This window comes from Aotus nancymaae, unplaced genomic scaffold, assembly GCF_030222135.1.
Source record: "Aotus nancymaae isolate 86718 unplaced genomic scaffold, 86718_ANA_hifiasm-v0.15.2.pri h1tg000031l, whole genome shotgun sequence".
In the NCBI taxonomy this organism is placed as follows: Eukaryota; Metazoa; Chordata; class Mammalia; order Primates; family Aotidae; genus Aotus; species Aotus nancymaae.
Window position 1 is genome coordinate 6,865,355 of NW_026988444.1, and position 26,322 is coordinate 6,891,676.

Consider the following 26,322-nt stretch of genomic DNA (forward strand, 5'->3'; position numbering starts at 1 on the left):
TTGGTTTGCTTAGGAAAAAAAATCTGAAATTTTAAACTTTTTTAAAACGAAGGTTATTACATCTGTTTATCTCTTTGTATGAGATTTTATAGTACTTGTGACACTGAGTTACAGGACTTTGACTTCTGGGTGTGAAAAGGACACACCAAATCCTGCTACATTTTAAACACTGTCCGCAATTAAAGCCCATCTTCAGGCCTGGTAGAAGATGCCAATCAAAATAAACTGCATTCTTGAAACACAGGTCAGAAATTAAAGCTATTAAACTCCTTGGGGCCAGGCATGGTAGCTCACGCCTGTAATCCTGGCACTTTGGGAGGCCAAGGAGGGTGGATCACCTGAGATCGGGAGTTCAAGACCAGCCTGGCCAATATGGCAAAACGCTGTCTCTACTAAAAATGCACAAATCATCTGGGTATGGTGGTGTGGGCCTGTAATCCCAGCTACTTGGGAGGCTGAGGCAGGATACTTGCTTGAACCCAGGAGGTGGGGTTTACAGTGAGCCAAGATCTCACCATTGCACTCCAGCCTGGGCGACAGAGCAAGACTCCATCTCAAAAGATAAAAATAAATAAATAAATAAAGCTATTCAACTCCTCTAGACCCAGGAACTATCATGGAGGAGGTAAGTGTATGAGATTATAAGGCCTGACTTTGAGAGATAAAATAAGTTTCCTTACAAATTCATCATTAATGTCAAAGACATACTGATGCAGGGCCAGCATGTGGGCCAGTGTCACACTGACAATGTTTTCTTGGAGCATTAACCAACTTCTAAATAAAGGTTATAAAGGCTTATGGAATTTGTATCTTGTGGTCAAGATTAAAATTTTATAGATTGTTTATAAAATTTTGAAAAATAGGGCCAGGCACAGTGGCTCATGCCTATAATCCCAGCACTTTGGGAGGGCTAGGTGAACTGATCATCTGAGGTCAGGAATTTGAGACCAACCTGGCCAACATGGTGAAACTGAAAATACTAAAAACACAAAAAATAGCCAGGCATGGTGGCAGGCTCCTGTAATCCCAGCTACTTGGGAGGCTAAGGCAGGAGAATTGCTTGAACCTGGGAGGCAGCGATTGCAGTGAGCCAAGATCATGCCATTGCACTGCAGCCTGGGCAACAAGAGTCAAACTCTGTCTCAAATAAATAAATAGATAGATAGACAGGTAGGAAAAAATGATAAATTCAATTGACTTCATGCTGTTTTTATTAGGTCTTATTGTTTGGAGCATTAAATCTTCTCTCTCAAAGGATGAATGCTTTTGCCTTTTTTAAAATCCTTGAGTTATCACTTTGGTTAAATGAATGATCCTATTTTGTGATATCAAGTGTTTTAAACTTTTGATGTTCGACAAACTTCCAAAATCCAATGATAAATTATGTTTCTTTCTGACCTGATTTAATCCTTTAAGACATGAAAGTCCAACAATGACGTAGTTTGGTTTATTTGATATAAAAATTATACAGGAAGCATCGTCAAATATGAAACGGCATTTGGTTTTCTTTAGGCTATATTTGTATTAATATATTATTGGTATGTGTTCCAAAATTATGGGAAACTCCTATAGTTCTGATGTAACTTAGTGTACTTTGTCAGTAACAATTGTAATTCTTACGTTAGATCATTGTGTGCCACGGAGGTAACAAATGTCCCTGTCAGTTGTGTCTCTGACTACGGCTGCCCTGAAACGTTTTGTCATTCACGGACAATTGTTGTCTTGTTCTGATCCTCTTTAAGGTGGTTTTATAATCAGGTGTAGAAACCTGTCAGGTGTTTTTGTTTTTTTGAGATGGAGTCTGGCTCTGTCACCAGGCTGGAGTGCAATGGCGCGATCTCGGCTCACCGCAACCTCCGCCTCCCAGGTTCAAGCGATTCTCCTGCCTCAGCCTCCCGAGTAGCTGGGACTACAGGCATGTGCCACCGTGCCCAGCTAATTTTTGTATTTTTAGTAGAGATGGGGTTTCACCATGTTGGCCAGGATGGTCTCAATCTCTTGACCTCGTGGTCTGTCCACCTCGGCCTCCCAAAGTGCTGGGATTACAGGCGTGAGCCACCGCGCCCGGCCAGGTGTTCTTAAAGGCAGGGTTCTGATAGCTTTGGACATTGTGACATTACATTAGAGAAGTAAACTTTCAGGACTCTGATGGAGAGCTGAAATGTTCCTGACTATCAAGCAGAACAGGAGTTAACTGTATAAACTGAACAGATAGAAGACTAATCTTTTTTTTTTTACACTTTCAATTACTTTATCAGGCAAAGAAAAACAATTTTCATTTATTTGCTCTTTCCAGAAGTTACTATACAGTAAAAATTTAATATTGTATATGACAGACACGCATTAAGCATACATAAAAAAAGGATGCATTGAATGTCCAAAAACAAAGGTAAAAATAAATAGCAATGATAAAACTTTATAAAAAATAATGCACATTTTAGTTGTGGAAAATATGGTTCTTAATTATATATACATATAGTTTATACTTAATAGAAAGCCATCTCTTTAAAATTGCACAAAACATAGGACCAGTAAAAGCATAGTATTTTATGGCATGTAATACTATAATCCTAGGGAAGTTTGTTCCTTGGCTCCAGGATATAAAACATTGAGGTTGGTAACATAATAAATCGTATGCAGTATTGTTTGAGAAGACTCTCTTCCTCAACTCACATTAACCTGTAGTAATCCTACAAAAGGCTGTACAGGAAATTTCACAAAAAGAAATATTAAAAAATTATCATGCCCACTTCATGCTTACTAAACAGCCAGAAATGGGCTTCAAAGTAAACCTGGTGGTCATTTAATGTTTCAATACTTTTTTCCTGTTAAAGACTGTTTCTTCGTTCTATAAAAACTCTCTGTATTTAACTGTGATTGGCAATCTCAGCACAATAAAATCCTGGCAAAAGGGAGACGGTTTTTGCTTTAGACGTTGCTGATTCTTTCGTTTGTGTTTTTTAGAGCTGAGAAAACTTTTCTTCTGAGCTGTTGACGGCTTTTCTGCAATTCACTATACTCCTCTGAACATCATTCGGGGTGTATTTGTTTCTCTTGAGGACTAAGCTCTGATTTTTTATCTTGCCCCAATTCCTATCTAAGGGGCCTGGGGAGTCATGCCCTACAAACCATAAATTCTCATCAGATGGGTTTTATTTGACCCTGTATATCGTGATTTACTTTCCAATCTGACTGTGGCAAAACAAGGAAGAAAATTAAAATGTTTTACCCCAAAATATGTTTCCTTGCCACACCTTGCAATTGCCCTGCCAAGTCTCTTGTGGGAAAAGTCCACATTCTGTAGAGAATCATCCCCTTTCCCCTTTGTTTTCCTTCCCTTCTTTCCACATCCAGGAGATAATCAGCTAAGAGCCAGGAACCCTTTTAGGTCCAATAAGAAACATTTTACAACCTGCTGTCTCTGACGTCTGCTATCTGAGAGCTTCTTCTGCTCAATGAAACTTGGGCTCTACAATCCTTTACCTTAACCTGGACGTTCCTTACTGTTGATCCCAGGTCTTTAGATAAACTCAACCAATTGTCATCCAGAAAATGTTTAAATTTACCTATAGTCTGGAAGCCCCTGCTTGGATTTGTCCTGCCTTTCTGAACCAGACCAATGTATTTCTTAAATGTTTTTGATTGGTAGCTCACGCTTTCCTAAAATATATAAAACCAAGCTGCACCCCAGCCACCTCGGGCGCATGTTCTCAGGACCTCCTCAGGGCTGTGTCATGGGCCATGGTCACTCATTGTGGCTTGGAATAAATCTCTTCAGTTATTTACAGTGTGACTCTTTTCATCGACACTCTCTATGTGGTTTTCCCAGAATTTGGAAACTATTTGTGATTATTTTTAACTTACAGCAATACAGTTATTTGTGTAAGTGCAATAAGAATCTCTTTTCATTTTGCAACAGGACGCGATTGGATAAACTGGTTATTTTGCCAAGGCTTTAACTGCAATAGTGAGCTTTCCTTTAAGGAATCAAACTGGACTTGTGGAGCCAATAGAAGCCCTTTGGAAAACTGGCCTCATAACTTTGTGTGCGCAGTCCCTGTACAGGGGTCCTGACCTCTGGCAAGTAAAGAATATCACTCTCTGGGCCGGGTGCAGTGGTTCACGCCTATAATCCCAGAGCTATGGGAGGCCAAGGTGGGTGGATCACGAGGTCAGGAGTTCAAGACCAGCCTGGCCAAGATGATGAAACCCCATTTCTACTAATAATACAAAAAAAAAAAAAAAAAAAAAGCCAGGCTTGGTGGCACATGCCTGTAATCCCAGCTACTTGGGAGACTGAGGTGGAGAATTGCTTAAACCGGGAGGTGGAGGTTGCAGTGAGCTAAGATTGTGCCACTGCACCCCAGCCTGGGTGACAGAAAGCCTCTGCCTAAAAAAAAAAAAAAAAAAGGAAAAAACTATATATCACTCTCTGACAGGCCTGGGAGCCTCTCAAGTTTATCCTGGAACCTCAAGAGGTGAGAATCACTCAACTCATGGGTATTTGATGGCACAAATTCATGGCTGGGCTCAGCTTTAAAAAAGTCTCGTCTGAGAGTCCTCCTATGAAACAATGTTCCATCAAAGCCAATTTAAAAACCTACATAAAAAATAATTATTCTTGCTGCACTGTATACAAATAATTAGGCCAGGTTTAATAAAGCAAACCAGTCCTACCGTGATTTGTCTTTAGTAAAAATGGGAAACCGGAGAGAGAAAAGTTGTTTGGAAACTATCGTAAAACTCTTGTTAGCGTCCGGTCTTGCCCGGGGTTTTCAGTTTTTACCATTTTCTACAGTTTGGACCAAATTCTAATTTTTCTTGGCTACAAATCTTCAAAATAATGTTTTCAATTTTTTCCCTTTGCTTCACCCCCAATTTTTCTTTTCTTTTTTTCTGAGATGGAGTTTTTTTGTCGCCCAGGCTGGAGTGCAGTGGAGTGATCTCAGCTCACTGCAGTCTCCACTTCCTGGGTTCAAGCCATTCTGCGTCAGCCTCCGGAGTAGCTGGGATTACAGGCACCTGCTACCACACCCAGCTAGTTTTTGTATTTTTATTTTTTTAGTAGAGATAGGGTTTCACCATGTTGGCCAGGCTGGTCTCAAACTTCGGACCTCAGGCGATCCACTGCCTTGGCCTCCCAAGTTGCTGGGGTTACAGGTAGGAGCCACCGCGCCCACCCCGCCCCCATTTTTCCTAATTTGGAGTCACTGAAACCTAAGCTGTGCTTTCGTAAAGCCCTGCGAATTGGAGCCAGACAACTTAAACCCGAGAAGAAAGTCACAGCAGCCTGTTTACGTGCCTGCCCACCGAGTATGGGCTTCAGTGTGTGGCCCGTGTCGACCTTTCCAGGGTTGTTCTTCGGTTGGTTGATTTTCTTTCTTCCTTCCCCTGTGTCTCTTCATAGGACACGAGACTTCACAGCCTGCTAAAAACGAGCTTTCCTAATAACTCAGGACCCGTCCGTCTAGGAGTAAAGCGTCCTAGTCATGAGGGGTCACACAAAACCTGGGACCAGAGGTGTGTTTTCCTCTAAAATGCTTTCTCCAAAAGATTTTAAACAGAAAGTGGGGTGAAATGTGAGAGGAAAATACCCTCTTACATTTGCTGGTTTAATCCTGGGTGCAAACAAACCATCGCCACAGGAATTTCCCTGAGTTTTCCTCATAGTCATAAAGGTCTCCCGAGCCGGAAGCTCCCTGAGCTGGAGATGGGACGTCTTAAGGCGTCTGTTGTGGTGGTTGATGTTTTGCGACAGTCCGGCTCTGTCACCGGGCTGGAGTGCGGTGGTGAGGTCGAGGCTCACTGCAGCCCAGACCTGCCTGGCCCAGGTGATCCTCCTGCTTCAGCCTCTCGAGTAGCTGGGACCAGTCTCCGGCCCCCACACCTGGCTGACGTTTGTGTTTTTCGTAGAGACGGGGGTCTCGCTGTATTCCCTGGGCTGGTCTTGAACTCCTCGACTCAATGGATCCTGCCACCTCAGCCCCCAAAGTGCTGGGATTACAGGTGTGAGCCACTACACCTGGCCAAGACTTTTATTACCCCTAATTTTAGATATTCTGAAGCCACAGGATTCTCCCTGAATGTCCTGCAAACTGCCATCCTGCTGGCACTTACAGGTCACCGGGTGTGCTTGCAGGCCCTGGGCTGGCGCCTCGGGCTGTCCCCGCTGTCCCCACTGGATCTGGGCCAGTGCCTCCCCGGCCTCTCTGCTCTTTCTTTTGGGGAGGCTCAGGGACTTGCTGGGGCCTGTGCACCATGGCCCCTCATGGCCCTGCCTGACCAAGAACCATCAGCCCCAGCAACCTGCCCGGAGCTGGAAAACAAGACCTTCTGGGTGCTCCCAAGGAGGCAGCGGGCCTCCAAGCCCCGAGGCTGCAACAGCAGGAAGTTTGAGGCTCTTTGGGATCCACTGAGCTCTCTGGCAACCTCAGAGCAAAGGCAGCAGGGCCTGGCCACCGGCCCCACAGTTGCAAGTCTCATAATGCAGCTTCGGCGTGAGGGGAGGGTCCTGGGGGCAGCTTCGGCGTGAGGGGAGGGTCCTGGGGGCAGCTTCGGCGTGAGGGGAGGGTCCTGGGGGCAGCTTCGGCGTGAGGGGAGGGTCCTGGCGACTTCAGGAAGCCGCCAAAAGCTAAAAGCACTTGAAAGCAATGTGAGATGGTTTATCATTTTCAGCAACATTTCATTTCCCTCCCCTACAGTCCTTGGCTTTCAAGTTTTGCAGCAGCTGAACTCTTTATCATTTTTTGATTGATTTTTTTAAACAGCCTTATTGAGATGCAATTCACATACCAAAGAACTAACCCAATTAAAGTGCCCGATTCAGTGGTTGTTGGTAAGTTCACAGCAGGGCAGCCCTTAAAGGACAGTGTCACGCTGTGTAACTCCTGGGGGTACGGACAGAAGCCTCGTCTCTCTGCTTGGCCGAACACATCACCCGCTTCCTGCCCCAGGTCCTCTGGGTCGGTCAAGTGTGCCTGTGGCTGGGTTCACCTCTGGGGCCCCCAGGTCACCCCCTTCCCGGTTGCTCCAACACCGGCCACCCTGCCTGACCCCTGTTGACGGGGAAGAGCGGCCTTGAGAAAGCTGTGAGATTTTGGAAACATCATCGTTTTAATTGGGCAGCTGCAGAGAACGGAGACCGGTTCATGCCGCCCCAAGGCCAAGGGGGTTATTGGAAGTGTGAACGCAGCGCCTCTAACAGATGGCCAGTGTGTCCCATAAAAGAAGTGCATGAGGGGCCATAAAAGTGCAGAGTGTTTGAGGAAGGAGTTTAATATGGCGGAACGAAGGGATGGCCGACGGAGGCGGCTGCGAGGCCAGGCTGGTGACATCCTGCGTGGGCTTATCAGTGGGTTAAACTCTAACTATGCAGAGCCGTAAAACTGCCCTTCCCACCCTGGCGCAGCCGCTTTCCCTGGGAGGGTCTCGTCAAGTCCACAGAAGTGGTTCAGCGGCAGAGCAGGAGCCCCACTCCGTGTGGGGCCGCGTTTGGGTTTGGGAAACGTGTCCTTTCTCACGAGGATGCCTGTCTCCCGTGGGACCCTGACCCTGCGGGGGGGCGAGGCCCTCTCCGCTCTTCGGCCCCTCCCGCTCGCCTCCCTGCGCCCGGGATTCTAATGTTTACTGGGCGTTGGCCGCGGGGCCCCCCTTCGAGGTGGTTCCCGTTTTGCCGTAAGGACTGGAGGGGGCATTGAAGAGCATTGTAGGGCGAAGGTGAACGGAGGGCAGGGAGACTCCCGTGCCATCTGCGGGGCCTGCGGGCGTGGCTGTGGGTGCCACCGTGGTGGAGCTGGTGTTGGGTGTGCCGTGAGCCTGAAGCAGGTGAGAAATTATGGGCGGTCCTAGTTCTGCCATCCCCAGTGTCTTTGAGACCCAGACCCTTGGTGTGGAAGAAAGACGAGATGTCACACGTAGAGGTTCTGCTGAAAGCCGCAGTCTCGAACTGGAGCTGGAGGTTCTTGGTGTGGACTCCTGAGGGTTCCGTCTTCCGACGTGTAGCTCTGAGCTCTGACTATGGAGAAGGCCCAGACATGCGGCCTTCTCTGGGCAGTGAGCACCCCAGCACCCAGACTGTGATCCCCAAGGCCGCTTCCTACCAGCAGGACCCAGGGCCCCTTGGAAACGTGGCTGACTCCAGACCTGGGCCAGGAAACAGACAAAGCAGGCTCGGAGCATCCTGGTCGGCAGGGAAGCTGCCGGGGACCAGGTGGGAGCCCTCCCTGGGCCGGCCACGGATGCGTCGCCACCTATCAGCGCCCTGCTCGGTCTGCTTCTGCAGAAGACAGCTTTGTCTCATCCAGAGTTAATTATCTGCTGTCATGAGTGGAGCCCGGCACACCCACCTCCCCACATCCCTCTGCTCTCTCCCTGATGGCCGAGGGGTGCGTGGCCAGCTCTGGTCCTGTCTGAGAGGGGAGGCATGGAGCAGGGTCAGTGGGTGCGGTCGGAGAGCACGTGGGACTGGGAAACAGAGTGGCCTTGACCAGCAGCTGGGTGCCAGGGATAGATGGCTACTGGGTGGTTCCCATGGGGAGCTGGGCTGTTGGTGGCCCTGAGCTGGCCCCACGTGGCACCCCCACCCCATCATTGAGGGGACGCGGCCCATGTGGCACCCCCAATCCATCATTGAGAGACCCCTTTGCTGCTCTGTACTGATGGACCGATGGGGGGCTTTGCCCGGAGGATGGGGGACCCTGGCTCCCCACCCGACTCCGAGGGCAGGCCTCATCCAGATCTGCTCTTCTCTGATCTGGCTGCACCTGCCAGGTTCCTGGGACCCAGGCCAAGCCTTCTGAGTCCTCCTTGTGTGCGCCCCACTTCTGTCGAGACATCATGCTTGCTCCGGGCGCAGTCATCCCGGCTGCCCCAGCAGACGCCACAGACGGGGTGGCTCCAGTGGCAGACATGGGCTTCTCAAACGGTTCCGGAGGCCGGAGGGTGGGAGTCCTGAGCCAGTGTGGCAGCTTCCTAGGGGGGCCTCCTCTTGGCCTGCAGACACCGCCTTCTCTCTGTGACCCCATGTGGGGAGAGGAAGCCACTCTGGTCTCTGACTCCCATTACAGGGACTCCACCCTCCCTCACAACCTCCTCCAGCCCTGACCACGTCCCAGAGGCCCCACCTCCAGGCACCATCATGCTGGGTGTTAGGGGCTTGGCCTATGGATTTTGGGGGCGCACAGTCCATTGCACCAACCTCTCAGCCTCTCCAGCCCCCCTGGGGGCGCTGAGCTCACGGCCTCCATCCCATCAGAGTCTCCCAGGGGGCCCTGAGAGGGCAGAGGTCCCCTGACCTGCTTCCACCTCTGCTCCCAGTAGCGTGGCTCTGGCAGCTTGCGAACCCCAGGGAAGGGGATGGGTCATCCGCTGGGCTCTTTCCTGCCCTGAGCCGGGCAGGGTGTTCAAGGCGGAGTCAGATTCATGCCCGTTCCGGGTCACCCCCCACCCCCGGGCGGGCACCCAGTGAGTTTCAGGACAAGACGTTACAGAGATGAGGGGAGGCCCAGACCTGTGTGACCTGGGACGGGGGGTGGGGGTGGGGCTGCTGCAGCCCGGCCTGGGCACTCAAGGCCTGCCCCGCCCACAGGTACTTCCGGGTCATCCTCCTCCTCCTCCTCGCCCTGACACTGCTCCTGCTGGCCGGATTCCTGCACACAGACTTGGAGCTGCTCACACCGTAAGTCCTGCCCTGGGCCCCCCAACAGCCCCGAGGGCAGAGCCGGGGACCCCAGCACGGTCACGCCTCCCCACTGGGCCTGCATCCTTCTGGAAGAGGAGGGGTGGATGGGCCCTTCCTTGGGAGACCCATGAGCGTCTCCTGTGAACCACGAACCCACCCGGCCTCTGGGGAGGGCTCTGGGGAGCAGGGGTTGGGGGCAGAGCCAGTGTGTGCAGAGGGCACCAAGGTGCGGGAGGCAGGGAGGCCTCCTTCTTGCTCCTCACAACAGAGGTGGGTCTGGGTTGGGCCTAGGTTTGGATCTGGGAAGGAAAAGGTCAGACCCATGCTCAGGTGAGACATTGCAGCCCTGGGCCCACCTGGAGACCCTCTCCCCGACCTGCCCGAGACACAGCCTCTGTGGGGCCCCTGCTGCACAGAGGTGGCCACCTGTGCCCACCTCACCTGTGCCCACCTCGCCCGTGCCCACCTCACCTCTGCCCACCTCACCCGTGCCCCTCACCCATGCCCACCCCACCCGTGCCCACCTTGCCTGTGCGCACCTCACCCGTGCCCACCTCACTCGTGCCCCTCGCCTATGCCCACCTCACCCGTGCCCACCTCGCCAGTGCCCCTCACCTGTGCCCACCCCACCCGTGTCCACCTCACCTGTGCTCACCTCGCCTGTGCCCACCTCACCCGTGCCCACCTCACCCGTGCCCCTCGCCTGTGCCCCCGCCTGTGCTCCTCGCCTGTGCCCACCTCACCCATGCCCCTCACCCGTGCCCACCTCGCCCGTGCCCACCCCATCCGTGCCCACCTGCGCCCACCTCACCCGTGCCCCTCACCCGTGCCCACCCCACCTGTGTCCACCTCGCCTGTGTCCATTTATCCTGTGTCCACCTTACCTGTGTCCACTCACCTGTGTCCACCTTGCAGCCCAGCTGTGCCTCCAGGCCAGGGCTTCAGCTAGGCTGCTGAGGGTCTTCCAGGCCCCACCATTCCCCAGCCCCTCTGGGCCAAGCTGCTGGAGACAGGTCCCAAGGCCCCTGCCTTTGCCCACCTCCGTCACCCCAGGCCACCCTGACCCCACCATCCTGGTCACTCCTGCTGGCCCTGCTCTGGGGCAGGGAGGGCACCTGCTACTCCAGGCCCACTGGGTGGGCGTCATGATGGGGTCCCAGGAGTGGGCCCAGCATCCACTCCAGCCCCACATCTGGCTGCTGGTCTCAGCTTTGGAGTCCTTCCTTTTCCTGGTGTGAAGGGACGGCCAAGAAGCATCACATGTGTGGCTGAGGTCACAGAGCCAGCAGCATGCCGGCACCTGAAGCCAGGGAGAAGCCTGGGGTGACGTGTGGGGCAGATGGTGTAGCCCCTGAGGGGCACAGTGATGGGTCTGGGGGCGCTGTCTCAGTGGGGGCCCCAAGGCCGGGACTGAGGGTCTCTGGGCTGAGGACACAGCGATTGGTAGCATGGGTTTGGATTCCAGGGTTGGGGGTGTCAACTAAAGAATCATGACGTCTATAAATTCGGAGAGGAGACTTTGTTTCTTATAAAGTGCAGGCATCCCACAGGCTGGGAGCACAGCAGCTGGCACAGACTGTGAGTGGATACGTCACAGGGGTGGGGGTGGACGGGACAGGGGCTTACTCTGAACAGCTTGGTCAAGTACATGTTCAGCAGGTGACAGGAGGAGCCACGGATATTCACAGAACTGTCCCGGCGCACTTGCCCTGAACAAACACGCATGGTACATGTGACCCACGTTCACCTTGGGGTGGAGAATTCACATCTAACCGCGTTTCAATTAGGCCCTGCAGGTCAAAGGTGAAGCCGGGACGGGAGGCCCTCGATGCGCAGCCTCTGTAAACCACCAGACCGGTCCGGGCCAGGGGTCCCCGCTCAGGAGACAGCTGCTGAAATGAGGCTCCCGTCCCAGTGCAGCTGCGGGTGCGGTCACCGGAGCAGGGGTCAGTGAGGCGCGTCTGGCAGGGGCTGAGCTGCACCTGGTTTCACGTTGTTCATCTCAAGGCCAGTGTTTGGCTGCCAGAGAAAAAGAGAAGCCTGTGGCAGGGAGAACCTGGTTCCTGCTCTAAGTGCGGCGTGCATGACGAAGCCCCTGCCTGGCGTGGCCTTGGGTCCTGTTGAGGATTTGGTGTCTTAGGGCCGCAGTCGGTTACTTTAAGTTCTGGGATACGTGTGCGGAACGTGCAGGTTTGTTACATAGGTACATGTGTGCCATGGTGGTTTGTCGCACCTGTCAACCCGTCATCTAGGTTTTAAGCCTTCAATGCGTTAGGTGTTTGTCCTAATGCTCTCCCTCCCCTTTCCGCACCTCCCCTGACAGGCCCCAGTGTGTGCTGTTCCCCTCCCTGTGTCCATGTGTTCTCATTGTTCAACTCCCATTTATGAGTGAGAACACACGGTGTCTGGTTTTCTGTTCCTGTGTCAGTTTGCTGAGGATGATGGTTTCCAGCGTCATCCATGTCCCTGCAAAGGACAGGAACTCATCCTTTTTTATGGCTGCGTAGTATTCCATGGTGTCTGCGTACCACATTTTCTTTATGGTCTGTTTTAACATTCGTGCTGGGCAGTTGCTGTGTCTAAACCGCAGAGGGGAGGGGGTGTGATGCGGTGTCTGACCTCCCATCCCATCGCTGCTGGGAACTCAGTGTTAAGGTGTGTCTGGGGCCCCTTTGGCCAATAGGGGGTTCTTTAGTCAGTTGGGGGGGCGTTAGGGTTTTCAGTTCTCAGGGGCACAGGGCTGGGGACGCATGGTTATGGAGACGGCTGGGGGACTGTGTGTTCAGGCCACCGGATGGGAGGCTGTGGAGTGGGGCAAGGGTCGGGGCCATGGGTTGGTGCTTACCCAGTGGGCCCCCGGCCCAGAGTTGGGGGGCTCAGGTTGGAAGGTCTCTCTTTGGGGTTGTCGGGCCAGGGGTCGCTGTTGGGTATGGGTTGGGGCATCTGCACCCTTGCTGACGTGGCATGTGCTCTCCCTCCCAGCCTGTTTGGGGGTCAGGCCGAGGGGCCGCCCGTCACCAACGTCATGTTCCTGAAGACGCACAAGACGGCCAGCAGCACGGTGCTCAACATCCTCTACCGCTTCGCGGAGACCCACAACCTCTCCGTGGCGCTGCCCGCCGGCCGGGACGTCCACCTCGGCTACCCCTGGCTCTTCCTGGCGCGCTACGTGGAAGGTGTAGGGTCGCAGCAGCGATTCAATGTCATGTGCAACCACCTGAGGTTCAACCTGCCTGAGGTGCGCCTGTGGGGAAGGAGGGCGGGGCCTGTGGAGAGGGGGCGGGGCCTGCGCGGGGGAGGGCGGGGCCTGCGCGGAGGAGGGCGGGGCTTGCGGGTAAGGAGGGCGGGGCCTGCGTAGAGGCGGGTGGAGGGCGGGGCCTGTGGAAAGGAAGGCTGGTCTTGCGGGGGAGGAGGGCGGGGCTTGCGGGTAAGGAGGGTGGGGCCTGCGTAGAGGCGGGTGGAGGGCGGGGCCTGCGCGGAGGAGGGCGGGGCCGGTGGAAAGGAAGGCTGGTCTTGCGGGGGAAGAAGGCGGGGCTTGCGGGTAAGGAGGGCGGGGCCTGCGTAGAGGCAGGTGGAGGGCGGGGCCTGTGGACATGAAGGTGGGCCCTGCGGGGGAGGAGGGCGGGCAGCGGTCTTGACTGTGGTTGTGGGGTCGGGTGCTGCAGCTGGAGGCTGGAGGGAAGGGGTGTAAGGCTTGGGGGCGGGGCACGCAGAGAGGAATCGGGAGGGCCTGGACCACAAGCCCAGCTGAGCCAACCCCCGCCCCTCCAGGCGGTCAGTCGCCTGCAGTTGCTCTTGGAATGAGACCTAGAGCCCCACATTCCCTGCCCAAGGGCGTCCCCAGCGCCTTCCTTCTCTGGCCCCCTCTGCTTCTGCACAGGCCCAGCTCGCCCCACCCTGTGACCTTCACGCCTGTGGTTGCAGGCCCCCCTCCAGTCCCTGGGTTCTCAGCATAGAGCTGGCCTTCCCCCAGGCCGTCCCTGACCTTCCTTACAAAGGAAGCAGGGCAGGGCGTGTGGGTGGGAGGGCTGTGGGCAGGCACGGGTGTTTTAGGGTCACCCCAGCGCTCTGTGGCAAATGGCCAGCAGGGGCTAGGTGGCCAGGCGCGGCCAGAGGGTGACCAGGTGTTGACGGGCAGAGCCGGGCAGCTTGGGTGTGCTGTGGGGTGGGAGCCTTGGGGCAGAGGGAAGAGGAGGGGCCGGGAGGAGGGGGAAAGGAAGAAGGTAGGGCCAGGGAGGAGAGGAGGCCTCCCACCACGGGGGGTTTCTGAGGATGGAGAAGCAGACCGTGTAGTTGGGCTTGATTTTTTGCATGACTTTACTTTCCGTGGGTGGGGTATGACCTCCGGGACCTTTGAGGGGGCACAAGAGAAGGTGAGTCCAGACCCACCCTGCGGGGAACCTGGGTCACTGGGCTTCTCCGGGCCTCACTTTCCCTGTCTGTTAGGTGGGTGTCACCCTGGCCTGTGGGCAGCTGGTGGAGTGCTGAAGGTCCCCTGTGCCAGGGGCCCATGGAGGGCCCTTCGTGCGGTGTCTGTGCCGCACGGCATCCCACCCTTTGAGGCCTCTGGGTTGCCGCCAGGTGCCAATGGAAGCTCCCTCTCCCGCCTCCCGCCTCCTGCTCTGGCCGCGGGCACCAGTGACTGGGCTGCAGGGCCTGCATGTGGCCCTGGGTCTGCTTCCTCCTGAGGCCCCTTCCTGGCGTCCTTGGCCCCTGCTCTGGGCACCCGGGCACCCGTGACTGGGCTGCAGGGCCTGCATGTGGCCCTGGGTCTGCTTCCGGAGCTGCCGCACGAGGAGGCGCCCGGCCCAGGTCCCTCCGCAGATGTGAGGATGGGGGCTGCCCGGGCGGCGTGGCCAGGGCGCGCCTCCTCCCCGCGGGTGGGCCACCCTGCTCCGGCCCGCGGTCTGCAGCCCGCCTCTCGGCCCCCACGCAGGTGCAGAAAGTCATGCCCAGCGACACCTTCTACTTCTCCATCCTGAGAAACCCCGTGTTCCAGCTGGAGTCCTCCTTCAGCTACTACAAGAGCTACGCGCCCGCCTTCCAGGGCGCCCCGAGCCTGGACGCGTTCCTGGCCTCGCCGCGGACGTTCTACAACGACAGCGACCGCCTCAGGAACGTCTACGCCAAGAACAACATGTGGTTCGACTTCGGCTTCGACCCCGACGCGCCGGTGGAGGAGGGCTACGTGCGCGCGCGCATCGCGGAGGTGGAGCGGCGCTTCCGGCTGGTGCTGATCGCCGAGCACTTCGACGAGTCCCTGGTGCTGCTGCGGCGCCGGCTGCGCTGGGCGCTGGACGACGTGGTGGCCTTCAGGCTCAACTCCCGCAGCGCGCGCTCCGTGACCCGCCTGGCGCCCGAGGCTCGGGAGCGCGCGCGGCGCTGGTGCGCCCTGGACTGGCGCCTGTACCAGCATTTCAACCGCAGCCTCTGGGGGCAGCTGCGCGCCGAGCTGGGCCCGCGGCGGCTGCGCGCGGAGGTGGCGCGGCTCCGGGCGCGGAGGCGCGAACTCGCGGCCCTGTGCCTGCAGGACGGCGGCGCGCCCCAGAACCGGACGCAGATCCACGACCCGGGCCTGCGCCCCTACCAGTCCGGCGCGGCCGACATCCTGGGCTACAACCTCAGGCCGGGCCTGGACAACCAGACGCGGCGCGTGTGTCAGCGGCTGGTGACGCCCGAGCTCCAGTACATGGCCCTCCTGTACTCCCTGCAGTTCCCGGAGAAGCCCCCCAAGAACATCCCGTAGGCGGGGAGCGTGCAGGGGCGGGGCCGGGGCCTCCCGCTGACGCCAGCCCCTCTCTCCGCAGTCGGGAAGCCCAGGCCCGCGGCCCCTGCTCTAAAATGAAGGGGGCGGAGACCCCGGTGAAGAGCCGCCCCCACGCCCCACCTCCGCGATCCGCCCAGATCTCTCCCAGAGAAGGTCCTGAGCCCCGGTGGAAGCCCCACCTGGTCCGGGGCTGTGCCTCAGTTCACCGAATAGAACTGAGCACGAGGGCGGGGCTGAGGGATGCTTGACCACAGGCCAGCACGCTGCCGGGCAGAACCCCATGCCCGTGACCCCGGGACTCCCCCGGTTCCTGGCACTGGGGCTGTGGGTTCTCGGAGGAACTCGGATTGTCTCCCCTGGGTTTCTCAGCCCTGGCAACAAGGTGCTGGTCCCAGAGACAGTGCCCCCAAGACCCCAGGCTCAGCCCCGCAGCCAGTGATGGGGGAGCCGTGTGGAAACAGCTCCCATCTTTGGCTGTAGGAGGTTTACTTCTGATGGAAGGACGTTTTCTACAGAGAGATGGGACAGCTGCTCAAAGGACGGGGGTCAAGGTCGAGCTCAAGTCCACGGCCTCTGCCGTCAGGCACAAATGCTGGCGGAGGGGAGGACTTCTGACTCGCCAAATGAGGTGGGAGTGGTTGGGGCTCCTTGGAGGTGGTGTCGGGCGTTGTGCCAGAGGGCAGCTGTGGGCACCGTCTTTGTCATTCTTCTGGAGGGGCAGAGTCTCCCTGCCTGGCAGGATGTGATCCTGGCTGCGGGGCGGGGGGGAGGGGTGGGGGTGTTAACTGGTAAAGGGGTGCACACACGGGGACAAGCCAGTGCCTGGGGCGCCCAGGAAACGCACCTACCTGGCAGCACGTTCGGAAGGTCACCCTCCCTCCCTCAGCCCAGGGACCCCTGCAGGCCACCCTCCCCCGCTCAGCCCAGGGACCCCTGCAGGCCACCCTCCCCCGCTCAGCCCAGGGACCCCTGCAGGCCACCCTCCCCCCATCAGCCCAGGGGCCTCTGCAGGCCACCCTCCCCCGCTCAGCCCAGGGACCCCTGCAGGCCACCCTCCCCCGCTCAGCCCAGGGACCCCTGCAGGCCACTCTCCCCAGCTCAGCCCAGGTAACCCTGCTGGCCACCCTCCCCCACTCAGCCCAGGTATCCCTGCAGGCCACCCTCCCCCCATCAGCCCAGGGACCCCTGCAGGCCACCCTCCCCCCATCAGCCCAGGGACCCCTGCAGGCCACCCTCCCCGGCTCAGCCCAGGGACCTCTGCAGGCCACTCTCCCCAGCTCAGCCCAGGGACCTCTGCAGGCCACCCTCCCTCCCTCAGCCCAGGTACCCCTGCAGGCCACACTCCCTCCCTCAGCCTAGGGACCCCTGCAGGCCACCCTCCCTCCCTCAGCCCAGGGACCCCTGCAGGCCACCCTCCCTCCCTCAGCCCAGGGACCCCTGCAGGCCACCCTCCCCCCATCAGCCCAGGGACCCCTGCAGGCCACCCTCCCCCCATCAGCCCAGGGACCCCTGCAGGCCACCCTCCCCTGCTCAGCCCAGGGACCTCTGCAGGCCACTCTCCCCCGCTCAGCCCAGGGAGGGCACAGTAGGGCATTCTGCCGGGTAACGGGAAAGCAGGCCCGGGATGAGCCCACGGGCCAATGGCAGGAGTCCCAGAAGACAAGAGACCACAAATGAGAAGGCAGGTCACACAGAGAGCAAAATGTTCCCGGCCAAACCCAGGGCCGGGCTGCTTATTCTGGAGGTCCAGCGAGGAGGTGCAGATAAACTGGGAGGAAGAGTGTTTATGTCCGTAACTGGTTACAGGGGGAACCTGGGAACGATCGCCAGACCAACTCCAGGTTACAGAGTTTTTCCAGAGCTTACACACCTTCTAAGCGCTGTGTCTACGTGTAAGCGTGCATTCGCCTGAAGACACGTGGGTCAGTTCTTCCCGTCTGTAACTGAGGCCTGAGTCCTGGAGCCTCAGGAGATTTACTTAATCTAAATAGGTCCCGGTGCCTGGGTGATGACCCCTACCTTGTCTTCTGCTAAATCATGGAGGTTTGGGGAGTTCCGACCCCAATAAACTTGTTTGTGGAGGCCTGGGGAGTTTTTTCAGACCCCCGATAAAAGTAGTTTAATCTTAAATGGGTCCTGTTAAGAATTCGTCCGTTGTCTGATCACGCCTCCCAGCCCAGGAAAGCCGGGGGCAAAACTCATGGTGGGCTCTTGTGACACCCTGGCCTTCGTATGAGGGCGCTGGCTGGCTCAGCTTTTAACATCTGACTTAACCGTCAGTCAGCGTGCTGAGGCGGGTGTTACGGAGGCTTGTGCTGGTGAGACCTGGCTTGCCACAGACACACTTCCCCGAGTTGAAGAAAGACTCGGTTTCCGGCATCCAGTCTGAGGATCACGCAGAACCCTCTGGCCCCCTTGGCCTACGTGGGCCCAAGACTGAGGGACGGTGGGATGGTGGGTGAGACCGGGTGAGGAGGTGCCGCTTCCAAGCAGAGCTCAGGTTGCCGCTGGGGAGGAGGAGGGGGGCTGGGCGCGGTGGCCGCTGCGGTGGCGGCCCTGTCCTCAGGCGTGGCCCCTGCCCTCAGCCCCACAGTCATCGAAGAAATGAAGTTCGTGCGCCGTCATTTTGTCTCTGCCTTCGAGGCTGGCGGAACAGAAACTGGCCCTGTGATTTTGCACAGAAATTTGGGGGTAATTTTGGGGAAGTAAAACTGTACGTGGTTTCCAGCAGAGTTTTAGAACAGCCCGTTCACGGTGCGTGTCGAGAGGAGGTGAAGCGGGAACGCGGAGAGGCTGGAACTGCTCCTGGGAGAGGCACGTCCCAGCGTCCGTGTGAGGCTGGGGTCAGGGTGGGTCCTCGGCTGCCAGAGCCCACGAAGGAGGTTAAGGAAAGCTTCCGCCAGCGGCCTTCCCCCCACGGGGACCTCTGAGCAGCCGTGGGCCACGGGGTGACGACTGGGGGCACCTATGGCTGGCACATGTCCAGGCAGCGTGCCCAGGGGAACTGGCTGATGCCAGTTCCAGAGAAGCTGGAAACAAACGCTGTTCTGTGAAATCTCTAGGTTGAAAAAAGCTGGCTTGAAAAGCCTCGAGCAGAGGGGGTGAGGTCTGCCCCCCACCCCCGCTCTGTGGGCATAGCCTGGTTAAACAGCCCTGCTCCAGACCCTGCCTCTGTCTCAGGGTGGCTGAGGAGGGGCCTTTGCCAGATGACGTGGGGGCTTGCAGGCCCCGTTTCCCTGTGAGCCTGGGTGCTTAGGGGCGGCCCTGTCAGACCTCACCAGTCTTGGGGGACAGGAAAAGGGAGATGGCCGCCTGGTTCTGGTTGGGGTGGGGCTTCTGAGAGGCGGGGAGGTTGTCCCTTCCCACCCAGCTGCCCCTGCCCCAGGATTCTTGGCTGTGAGCAGGAGGGATGTGTGCAATGGCGGGGCCGTGCAGGAGATTCCGGAGGAGCTGGGGCCCAGCCCTCCCGCTTCCCTCTCTCCCATGTCCTCCCTGGCCCCCTCCCAGCTCCCCCCAGTAAATGCCCTCAGGCCCCCAGGACCTGGAGGGATGACAGGCTTCAGCCTGGAAACCACGTGACCTCCTGCTGTCCCTCAGCCTGTCTCCCACCACAGCCCCTGAGGTTTCAGAAGCGGCCGAGGACGTCCGTCGCAGGAGATGGAGGGACAGTGCAGAGGGAGGGTGTTCAGGGCCCGGGGAGCCCCCGGAGGCTGCCTCCCTCAGAGCGCACCAGGACCGCGGCCTTCTCTGAGATTCCGGCCTGGGCAGCAGTCATGTGAGCATCAGTTACCAAGGCTGCCTTGGAAGTGGCGGCCTGGGTCGGGCCAACGAGAATGGGGCTGGCAGGAGTCCTGCAGGGGTGGTTGTGCCGGGGAGGGGTCACCTGGGCCCTGAGAGGCACAGGACATTGGGGCGGGGTGTTGGCCTGCCAGGAGCATGGCTGCAGAGCTGGGGCCCAGCGAGGCGTGTCCTGCGCTTTGAGGGCGGTGCCCTGCACTCGGAGCCCCCCTGCCCAGCTGCGCCTCTGGAGCTGCAGACCCTGTGTCCCCGGGAGGCCAACTCTGGCCCCACAGCCGGGCCTGTCTCAGCACGGCCCTCGTTGGAGAGCGGGCCCTGGGTCCTGGGCACCTGTGCTGGCTCTGGTGTCTGTGTGGCTCCTGGGTGCCTCTGCTCCGGGCTTCAGTGGAGCCGTGCCACGTGGGAGGCTCCGGGGTCCTGACGTCGCCCTGGGGCGTGGCCAGCTCCCTGGCCTGCCGCCTGCACAGTGGGTCCTTGTCTCTGCTCTGGGCCAGGCGAGGCGGCCACCCATGATGAGCTCTGCAGCCTTCCCGAGGTGGCTGGTGAGTCCCCGCCCTGTGCATTCCCCGTGCCCTGACCCTCTACCTCGGTGCTCGGGGCCAGGACCCGCTCCTCAGGCATCCACCCTGCTGGCCGTCCCCTCTGTCTGGGGGTGCTGGACGAGTTCCCTTGCCAGGCCCTGGGTGGCTCCTCACCTCTCAAACACGGGGCGGGCTGCGTGGATCCCGAGGGGCCCTACAGCAAGAGTCCCACACGTGTCTCCCAACGGAGCAGTTTCTTGGCCCACAGGATGGGTGTGACTCTGAGGGTTCCTAGGGGCAGATTCAGGGCATGGCATGGAGACAGACACTTGTGAGGGGCCCAATGCAGGGGGCCGGCCCCAGACCACAGGGTCTTTCTGCAGCTGGGCTGGCTGGGGACGCTGCACCAGGTGAACGGTCTGTGGTCGGAGTCTTTGCCCTGGCCAGGGCACAGGGCACTCACAGTACAGGCTGAGGGTCAGAGCCGCCCGAGGGCCCCCTGCTGAGATTCTGTGCAAAGGGCCTCGTGCTTTATGTGACTGCCTGTGAAGCCCCTCGCCGAGGTGGTCCTACTCTGTGTCTGAGCGGTCCCATGACAAGAAGTGCTGACCCCAGAGGGTGTGTGCAGAGGGCCTGGGCTGACCTCAGGGCTCTGGGGGGGCCCCACACGACTGGCTGCCAGGGGTGGGGTGTCTGTGATGGCCCCCTGTCGAGCCAGAGTGACCCCCTACAACCTGTCGGATCCAGGGGCCAGAAGGCCAGGTTCTCCTGGAGGTCCCATCTCCCTCGGGCCTCAGTTTCCCCTTCTGTGACTCCGCACCCCCAAGGAGGGCCCTGTCAGGAAGGGCAGGGGGCACTGGTTAATGTCAGGACACAGCTGTCCCAATCAAGCCAAACCCCTGGAATGTGCCAAGCTGGCCACACTGAGCAGGCTGGCCTCTGAGACGGAGGGGCCCCTGAGGACACAGAGGCTCTGTGGAACCCAGGCCGTGGCTGTGGCAAGGATACCCCAAGCCACATGTGTGGCAGCCCCATCCCCTCTGTGGGCCTCAGTTTCCCCTCCGTGCAACGACGGAAGTGACCAGCTGTTCTTGGAGCCTCCTTCCTCTCTGTCCCCAGGCTGGGCCGGGCCTCGGGTCCGCAGGGGTGCTGCAGCTGCTCCTGTGGTCCAGGCCTCGGGGAGTGAGCCAAGTGTAGGGAGAATGTCTCGCTTGTGCCTGCTCAGCCCAGAGGGACACGTGGCATCCGCACCTGCTCCCCACTTGGCCACAATTGCCCTTTGAGAGCAGAGCCAGGGTCTTCGGGGACAGGAAGCTGCTCTCAGAAGCTGCAAGACTGGTGGTGGGGTGAATGGCAGGAGGAGGCCGGCTGGCTGCCCTCGCCCAGAGCCTTTGGGAACGGGGACCTGGGGCAGAGGTGGCTGGAGGTGGCGGTGTCTGTCTGGGCCTCAGGCGTTGGGGCAAGGCCTGCCCGGGTTTTACCCGAGTGTTCCACCTTTATCCCGGTCTCCATCTGTGGGTGCCACTGGACTCGTGAGTGTGCAGAGGTCCGGGTCGTAGCAGGCCATCTCCCACCTCCCTCCTTCCCTTCGCCTCCCATCCAGTGCCCCATGTGCCCAGCCTGGGTGGCTGGCCGTGGCTCCGACCGCCCCATGTCCTGCATGGTGGGCACCGGCACTCCCACCTGTCCGCAACTTTGCCACAGCCCCACACCAGGCTGTGCGTGCTTACGCCCCGCTCAGCCTGCCTTTGTGTGAGTCAGACCGAGAGGCCCCCGGGAAGGTCCTGCCTGCAGCAGGTAGACCCCAGGCCCTGCCCTTGTGGGAGCTGCTTGGGAGCAAGCACCCAGGACGGCTGCCCGAGCCCCACTCAGCCTGGGGCTTCCGATTCCCAAAGGTGCTTCTCAGGCGCTCCTCGGGTCAAGGCTCTGCAGGTGGGGAGCACTAGGGGTGGGGTGAGGGTGCTGTGATGCCAGCTGCCTGTGGGTGGGGGTCCGGTCACCCAGCACCTGTCTCCTGCAGGATCCCTGGCTCTGGGCCACCCAATGAGCTTTGGGAAGTGGCAGCGGGTCCCCTGTCCCCAGAGAGCCCTGTGGATGCACCTCTGTGTCTGTTTGCAGTGGCCTCTATTTTGGGGACACGGAGCTCCTCCTTGTTTGAGATTTTGTGTCCTGATTAACCACATGCCCTCCTGCTGGGTGAATTCTGGATGACCCTGTATCCTGGGCACATGGCTCACAGGGTCCCCGGGGCTCTCCGGCCAGCCTCCCCTGTACCCCAGCCCCAACCATCCTGGCCAAGGGTCAGCTCCCAGAGCCGTGTTGAGAGGGGAAGGAGCTGATTCCACAGATATTTGGGGTGCAGTGGCTGTGAGGAGGGTGGGGGAGGGAATGCCCCAGATGTGGGGTGAGGGAGTCAGAAACAGGGCTGACCCCACGGTGGGTGCAGGAAGAGGCCCAGGTGTGGGAAGGGGCTGTGGCTGTCTGTACCTCCTGAGCCCCATCCCCAATCCAGATGGGGGGCAAATGTGGGGCTCCCTGGGCCCGTCTTGCTGACCTGTGGCCCTGCTGTGACCGGCAGAGCATGGGGTCCCCTCGTACCCCTGCGAGGACAGTGCTCTTTGAGCGGGAGAGGACGGGCCTGACCTACCGCGTGCCCTCGCTGCTCCCCGTGCCCCCCGGGCCCACCCTGCTGGCCTTTGTGGAGCAGCGGCTCAGCCCCGACGACGCCCATGCCCACCGCCTGGTGCTGAGGAGGGGCACGCTGGCCCGGGGCTCCGTGAAGGTGAGTGGCCGGGTTGGCTGGGGCTGCATTCCCCGGGGGGCGGGGGCGGCAGGCAGGTGGGTGGCCAAGGTGGAGGTGAGCAAACCAGGCTCAGCTCTCCCAAGGTGCCCTGCAGGGGCTGCGCCCAGGTCCCTGGACATCCTGGCCAGCAGCACTTCCTCCTCTGGGCAGTGGGGCGCCCTGCACGTGCTGGGGACGGCGGCCCTGGCGGAGCACCGGTCCATGAACCCCTGCCCCGTGCACGACGCTGGAACGGGCACCGTCTTCCTCTTCTTCATTGCGGTGCTGGGTCACACGCCCGAGGCTGTGCAGATCGCCACGGGCAGGAACGCCGCACGCCTCTGCTGTGTGACCAGCCACGACGCAGGCCTCACGTGGGGCAGCGCCCGGGACCTCACTGAGGAGGCCATCGGCAGTGCCGTGCAGGGTAGGTGGGCAGGGCAGGTGGGCAGGGCAGGTGGGCAGGGCAGGTGGGCAGGGCACCGGTCTGGGTCCCTTTGATTGGCCACGGTTCACACGGGAGATTCCAGCTGGAAATTTCCATTCTGCCCCTGCCTCCAACCACAAGGGGACCAACCATCCCTCTCCCCAGGACTGTCCTGTGCCCCCCGTCCCAGGCAAATGGGTATTCGTCGTCCCCACAGCCACCCGGTGGGCAGGAGCAGGCATGGCTGACGCAAGACTCTCATCCCCAGGGTCATGCCTTTATCTGCAGAGGAGAGGGCTGGACGCTGAGGGGTCTCAGCCCCCAAACCAACAGCCACCCCCCTTTACCCTTTCCTCTTCCTCTTCACTCCCTTCTCACCCCGCCTGGAGCCTGGCCAGGCCTCGCCCACAGCTTTCCCTCCACCCAGTCCTCTGTGGCTACCCGACCCTGGCACATGGGAGCCACACCAGGGAGTTGAGCAGACACGTGGCTGACTCAGGGACTCTGCTGCAGGGCCTCACGCCCCCTGCTGCCCTCTGCTCTCTGTGTGGGCACTGCTCGCCAGGCTCCCTGGGTGCTGTCCACCTGGGCTTGAGGCTGGCCGCCTGAGGAGCCGGGACGCATGTGTTCCTGGGCACCTGCTGAGGGCTGTGAGAGGCTTGTCAAGCTTGGGAGGACTCAGGGCGGCTGGGATGAGTCGTGTGGAAGGGCGGTTGGCAAGTGACCATCCTGACCCGAGGCACCAGCCCCTTCCCTTCCTCCTGTGCCTCCCTCCATCCCCCCACCTCGGGTAACCAGCAGCCCCCCGCCCCACCCTCCCCTCTCCAGCAGCCCCCCCGGCCCACCCTCCCCTCTCCAGCAGCCCCCCGCCCCACCCTCCTCTCTCCAGCAGCCCCCCGCCCCACCCTCCTCTGTCCAGCAGCCCCCCGCCCCACCCTCCTCTCTCCAGCAGCCCCCCGCCCCACCCTCCTCTCTCCAGCAGCCCCCCGCCCCACCCTCCCCTCTCCAGCAGCCCCCCGCCCCACCCTCCTCTCTCCAGCAGCCCCCCGCCCCACCCTCCTCTCTCCAGCAGGCCCCCGCCCCACCCTCCTCTCTCCAGCAGCCCCCCGCCCCACCCTCCTCTCTCCAGCAGCCCCCCGCCCCACCCTCCTCTCTCCAGCAGCCCCCCGCCCCACCCTCCTCTCTCCAGCAGCCCCCCGCCCCACCCTCCTCTCTCCAGCAGCCCCCCGCCCCACCCTCCTCTCTCCAGCAGGCCCCCGCCCCACCCTCCTCTCTCCAGCAGCCCCCCGCCCCACCCTCCTCTCTCCAGCAGCCCCCCGCCCCACCCTCCTCTCTCCAGCAGGCCCCCGCCCCACCCTCTGTCCAGCAGCCCCCCCGCCCCACCCTCCTCTCTCCAGCAGCCCCCCCGCCCCACCCTCCCCTCTCCAGCAGCCCCTCCTCTCCCACTTCTCTCCGCAGATTGGGCCACGTTTGCGGTGGGCCCGGGCCACGGCGTGCAGCTGCCCTCAGGCCGCCTGCTGGTGCCCGCCTACACATACCGCGTGGACCGCCGAGAGTGTTTTGGCAAGATCTGCCGGACCAGCCCCCACTCCTTCGCCTTCTACAGCGATGACCACGGCCGCACCTGGCACTGTGGAGGCCTCGTGCCCAACCTGCGCTCGGGCGAGTGCCAGCTGGCGGCGGTGGACGGGGGGCAGGCCGGCAGCTTCCTCTACTGCAACGCCCGGAGCCCCCTGGGCAGCCGCGTGCAGGCACTCAGCAGCGACGAGGGCACCTCCTTCCTGCCCGCAGAGCGCGTGGCCACCCTGCCCGAGACTGCCTGGGGCTGCCAGGGCAGCATCGTGGGCTTCCTAGCCCCCACGCCCAGCAGGCCGTGGGATGATGGATGGTCAGTGGGCCCCGGGAGTGCCCCCCACCCTCCACGCCTCCGTCCTGGAGTCCGTGAACCCCCCGAACAGGCTGCTGGAGACCCCCATGGAGGCCAGGCGCCTGGAGGGCTCTTCGGCCATCCGCAGCCTCAGGGGGACGGCCCCGGGCCTGGGGTCAGCGGAGATGTGGGGTCCTGGACCCTGGCGCCCCCAGTGCCCTCTGCCACCGCGCCCCAGAGCCCCACGTGGCTGCTGTACTCCCACCCCGTGGGACGCAGGGCTCGGTTGCACATGGGCATCCGCCTGAGCCGGTCCCCACTGGACCCGAACAGCTGGACAGGGCCCTGGGTGGTCTACGAGGGCCCCAGCGGCTACTCCGACCTGGCGTCCATTGCGCCGGCCCCTGGCGGGGGCCTGGTCTTTGCCTGCCTGTTTGAGAACGGGGCCAGGACCTCCTATGAGGAGATTTCCTTCTGCACATTCTCCCTACGTGATGTCCTAGAGAACGTGCCTGCTGGCCCCGAGCCGCCCACCCCTGGGGACAAGCCTCGGGGGCGCTGCTGGCCCTCCTGACAGGCCTCCTGGCCGTGCCCATGCCCCTCGGGTGCCCCGGGAGGAGGGGTGGAATATGCTGGGGTGCCCCAGGATGGATGTGGGGGGTCCCGGGGAGGACCCTGTGGATGAGGAAAAAGTTGCTCTTCAGAGCTCTCAGGCAGGGGCTGTTCTTTAGGAAGGGGAACGGGGGCTGGGGCTGAGCAGGGCAGGGTGGGGGCAGGAACTGGGCCCTGGGCAACACCCCACAGCTCCCTTTGAGGCTGCCAGGGCAGGGTCGGGGCCTCAGGTGTCCCGGGTGTGGCTGTTGGTTCGCAGCACCTTCTTACTGGTCGCCTTCTGGCCAGAAATAAACGGATCGTGCTTGTGTCTGGGTGGATGTTTCTTTCCATTCCTCGTCAGGTTCAAGCCCTGGGGAGGGGAGCTCTGCTCTAGCCCACCTCTCTGACCCCCACTACGAAATCTCGCTGCCTTAGCAAAATTCTGCTCCTAACTGTCCTGGAGCTGGCAAAGGGAGGGCAAGGGGGAGGAAGGGGCGTCCACCGTCAGCCTCCTGTGTCCGTGGTTTGCCTGTGGTCTGTCGGGCTCTCTGAGCTTCCTGCTGGAGGAGCAGGAGGCAGGGCCTCTCCCAGCAGAGCTGGACGCCAGGAGGGGGTCACCTTCCGGGGTCAGCCCAGTGTCCCGCTCCCCTGAACCCACCCTGGAGGGGCTTGGGCTCCACTGGGGCTGTTTCCCCAAGGAAGTTCCTTTTCATTTCTTCTCCTTTTAAAGTCTTAATTTCTGGTGATAAAAACAACATATGCTCACTGTAGAAAATCTGGAAAATAGGCCGGGCTCCATGGCTCACACCTGTAGTTTCAGCACTTTGGGAGGCCAAGGCTGGTGGATCACCTGAGGACAGGAGTTCGAGACCAGCCTGGCCAACATG

General features: G+C 59.8%; 2 protein-coding genes across 9 annotated transcripts in view; both read left to right on the forward strand.

Annotated features, from left to right (window-relative positions):
• GAL3ST2 (galactose-3-O-sulfotransferase 2) overlaps nt 1-17,527 on the forward strand; it is a 37,471-nt gene extending 19,944 nt beyond the window's left edge. For 2 of the 5 annotated variants that reach the window (XM_064383454.1, XM_012435432.3), the window contains exons 2-4: nt 9,587-9,676; nt 12,662-12,917; nt 14,616-17,527. In XM_064383454.1, coding sequence (XP_064239524.1) covers nt 9,587-9,676; nt 12,662-12,917; nt 14,616-15,425 — 1,156 coding nt within the window. In that variant the 3' untranslated portion in view covers nt 15,426-17,527. The other 3 variants (XM_064383455.1, XM_064383453.1, XM_012435433.3) reach the window with 3 other exon arrangements.
• A 146-nt stretch (nt 17,528-17,673) lies between these two features.
• Nucleotides 17,674-25,768, forward strand: NEU4 (neuraminidase 4). Of its 4 annotated transcripts, XM_064383452.1 has the most exons (5): nt 19,754-19,786; nt 21,560-21,562; nt 22,344-22,547; nt 22,719-22,974; nt 24,433-25,415. In XM_064383452.1, the coding sequence occupies exons 1-5, from the start codon at nt 19,754-19,756 to the stop codon at nt 25,413-25,415; spliced, it is 1,479 nt and encodes a 492-aa protein (XP_064239522.1). The 4 variants fall into 4 exon arrangements, with proteins under 4 accessions (XP_064239521.1, XP_064239520.1, XP_064239522.1 ...); XM_064383451.1 differs by lacking the exons at nt 19,754-19,786; nt 21,560-21,562 and adding an exon at nt 17,674-18,108 and having other exon boundaries at nt 24,433-25,768; XM_064383450.1 differs by lacking the exon at nt 21,560-21,562 and having other exon boundaries at nt 19,721-19,786; nt 24,433-25,768.
• Nucleotides 25,769-26,322: the final 554 nt, after the last annotated feature.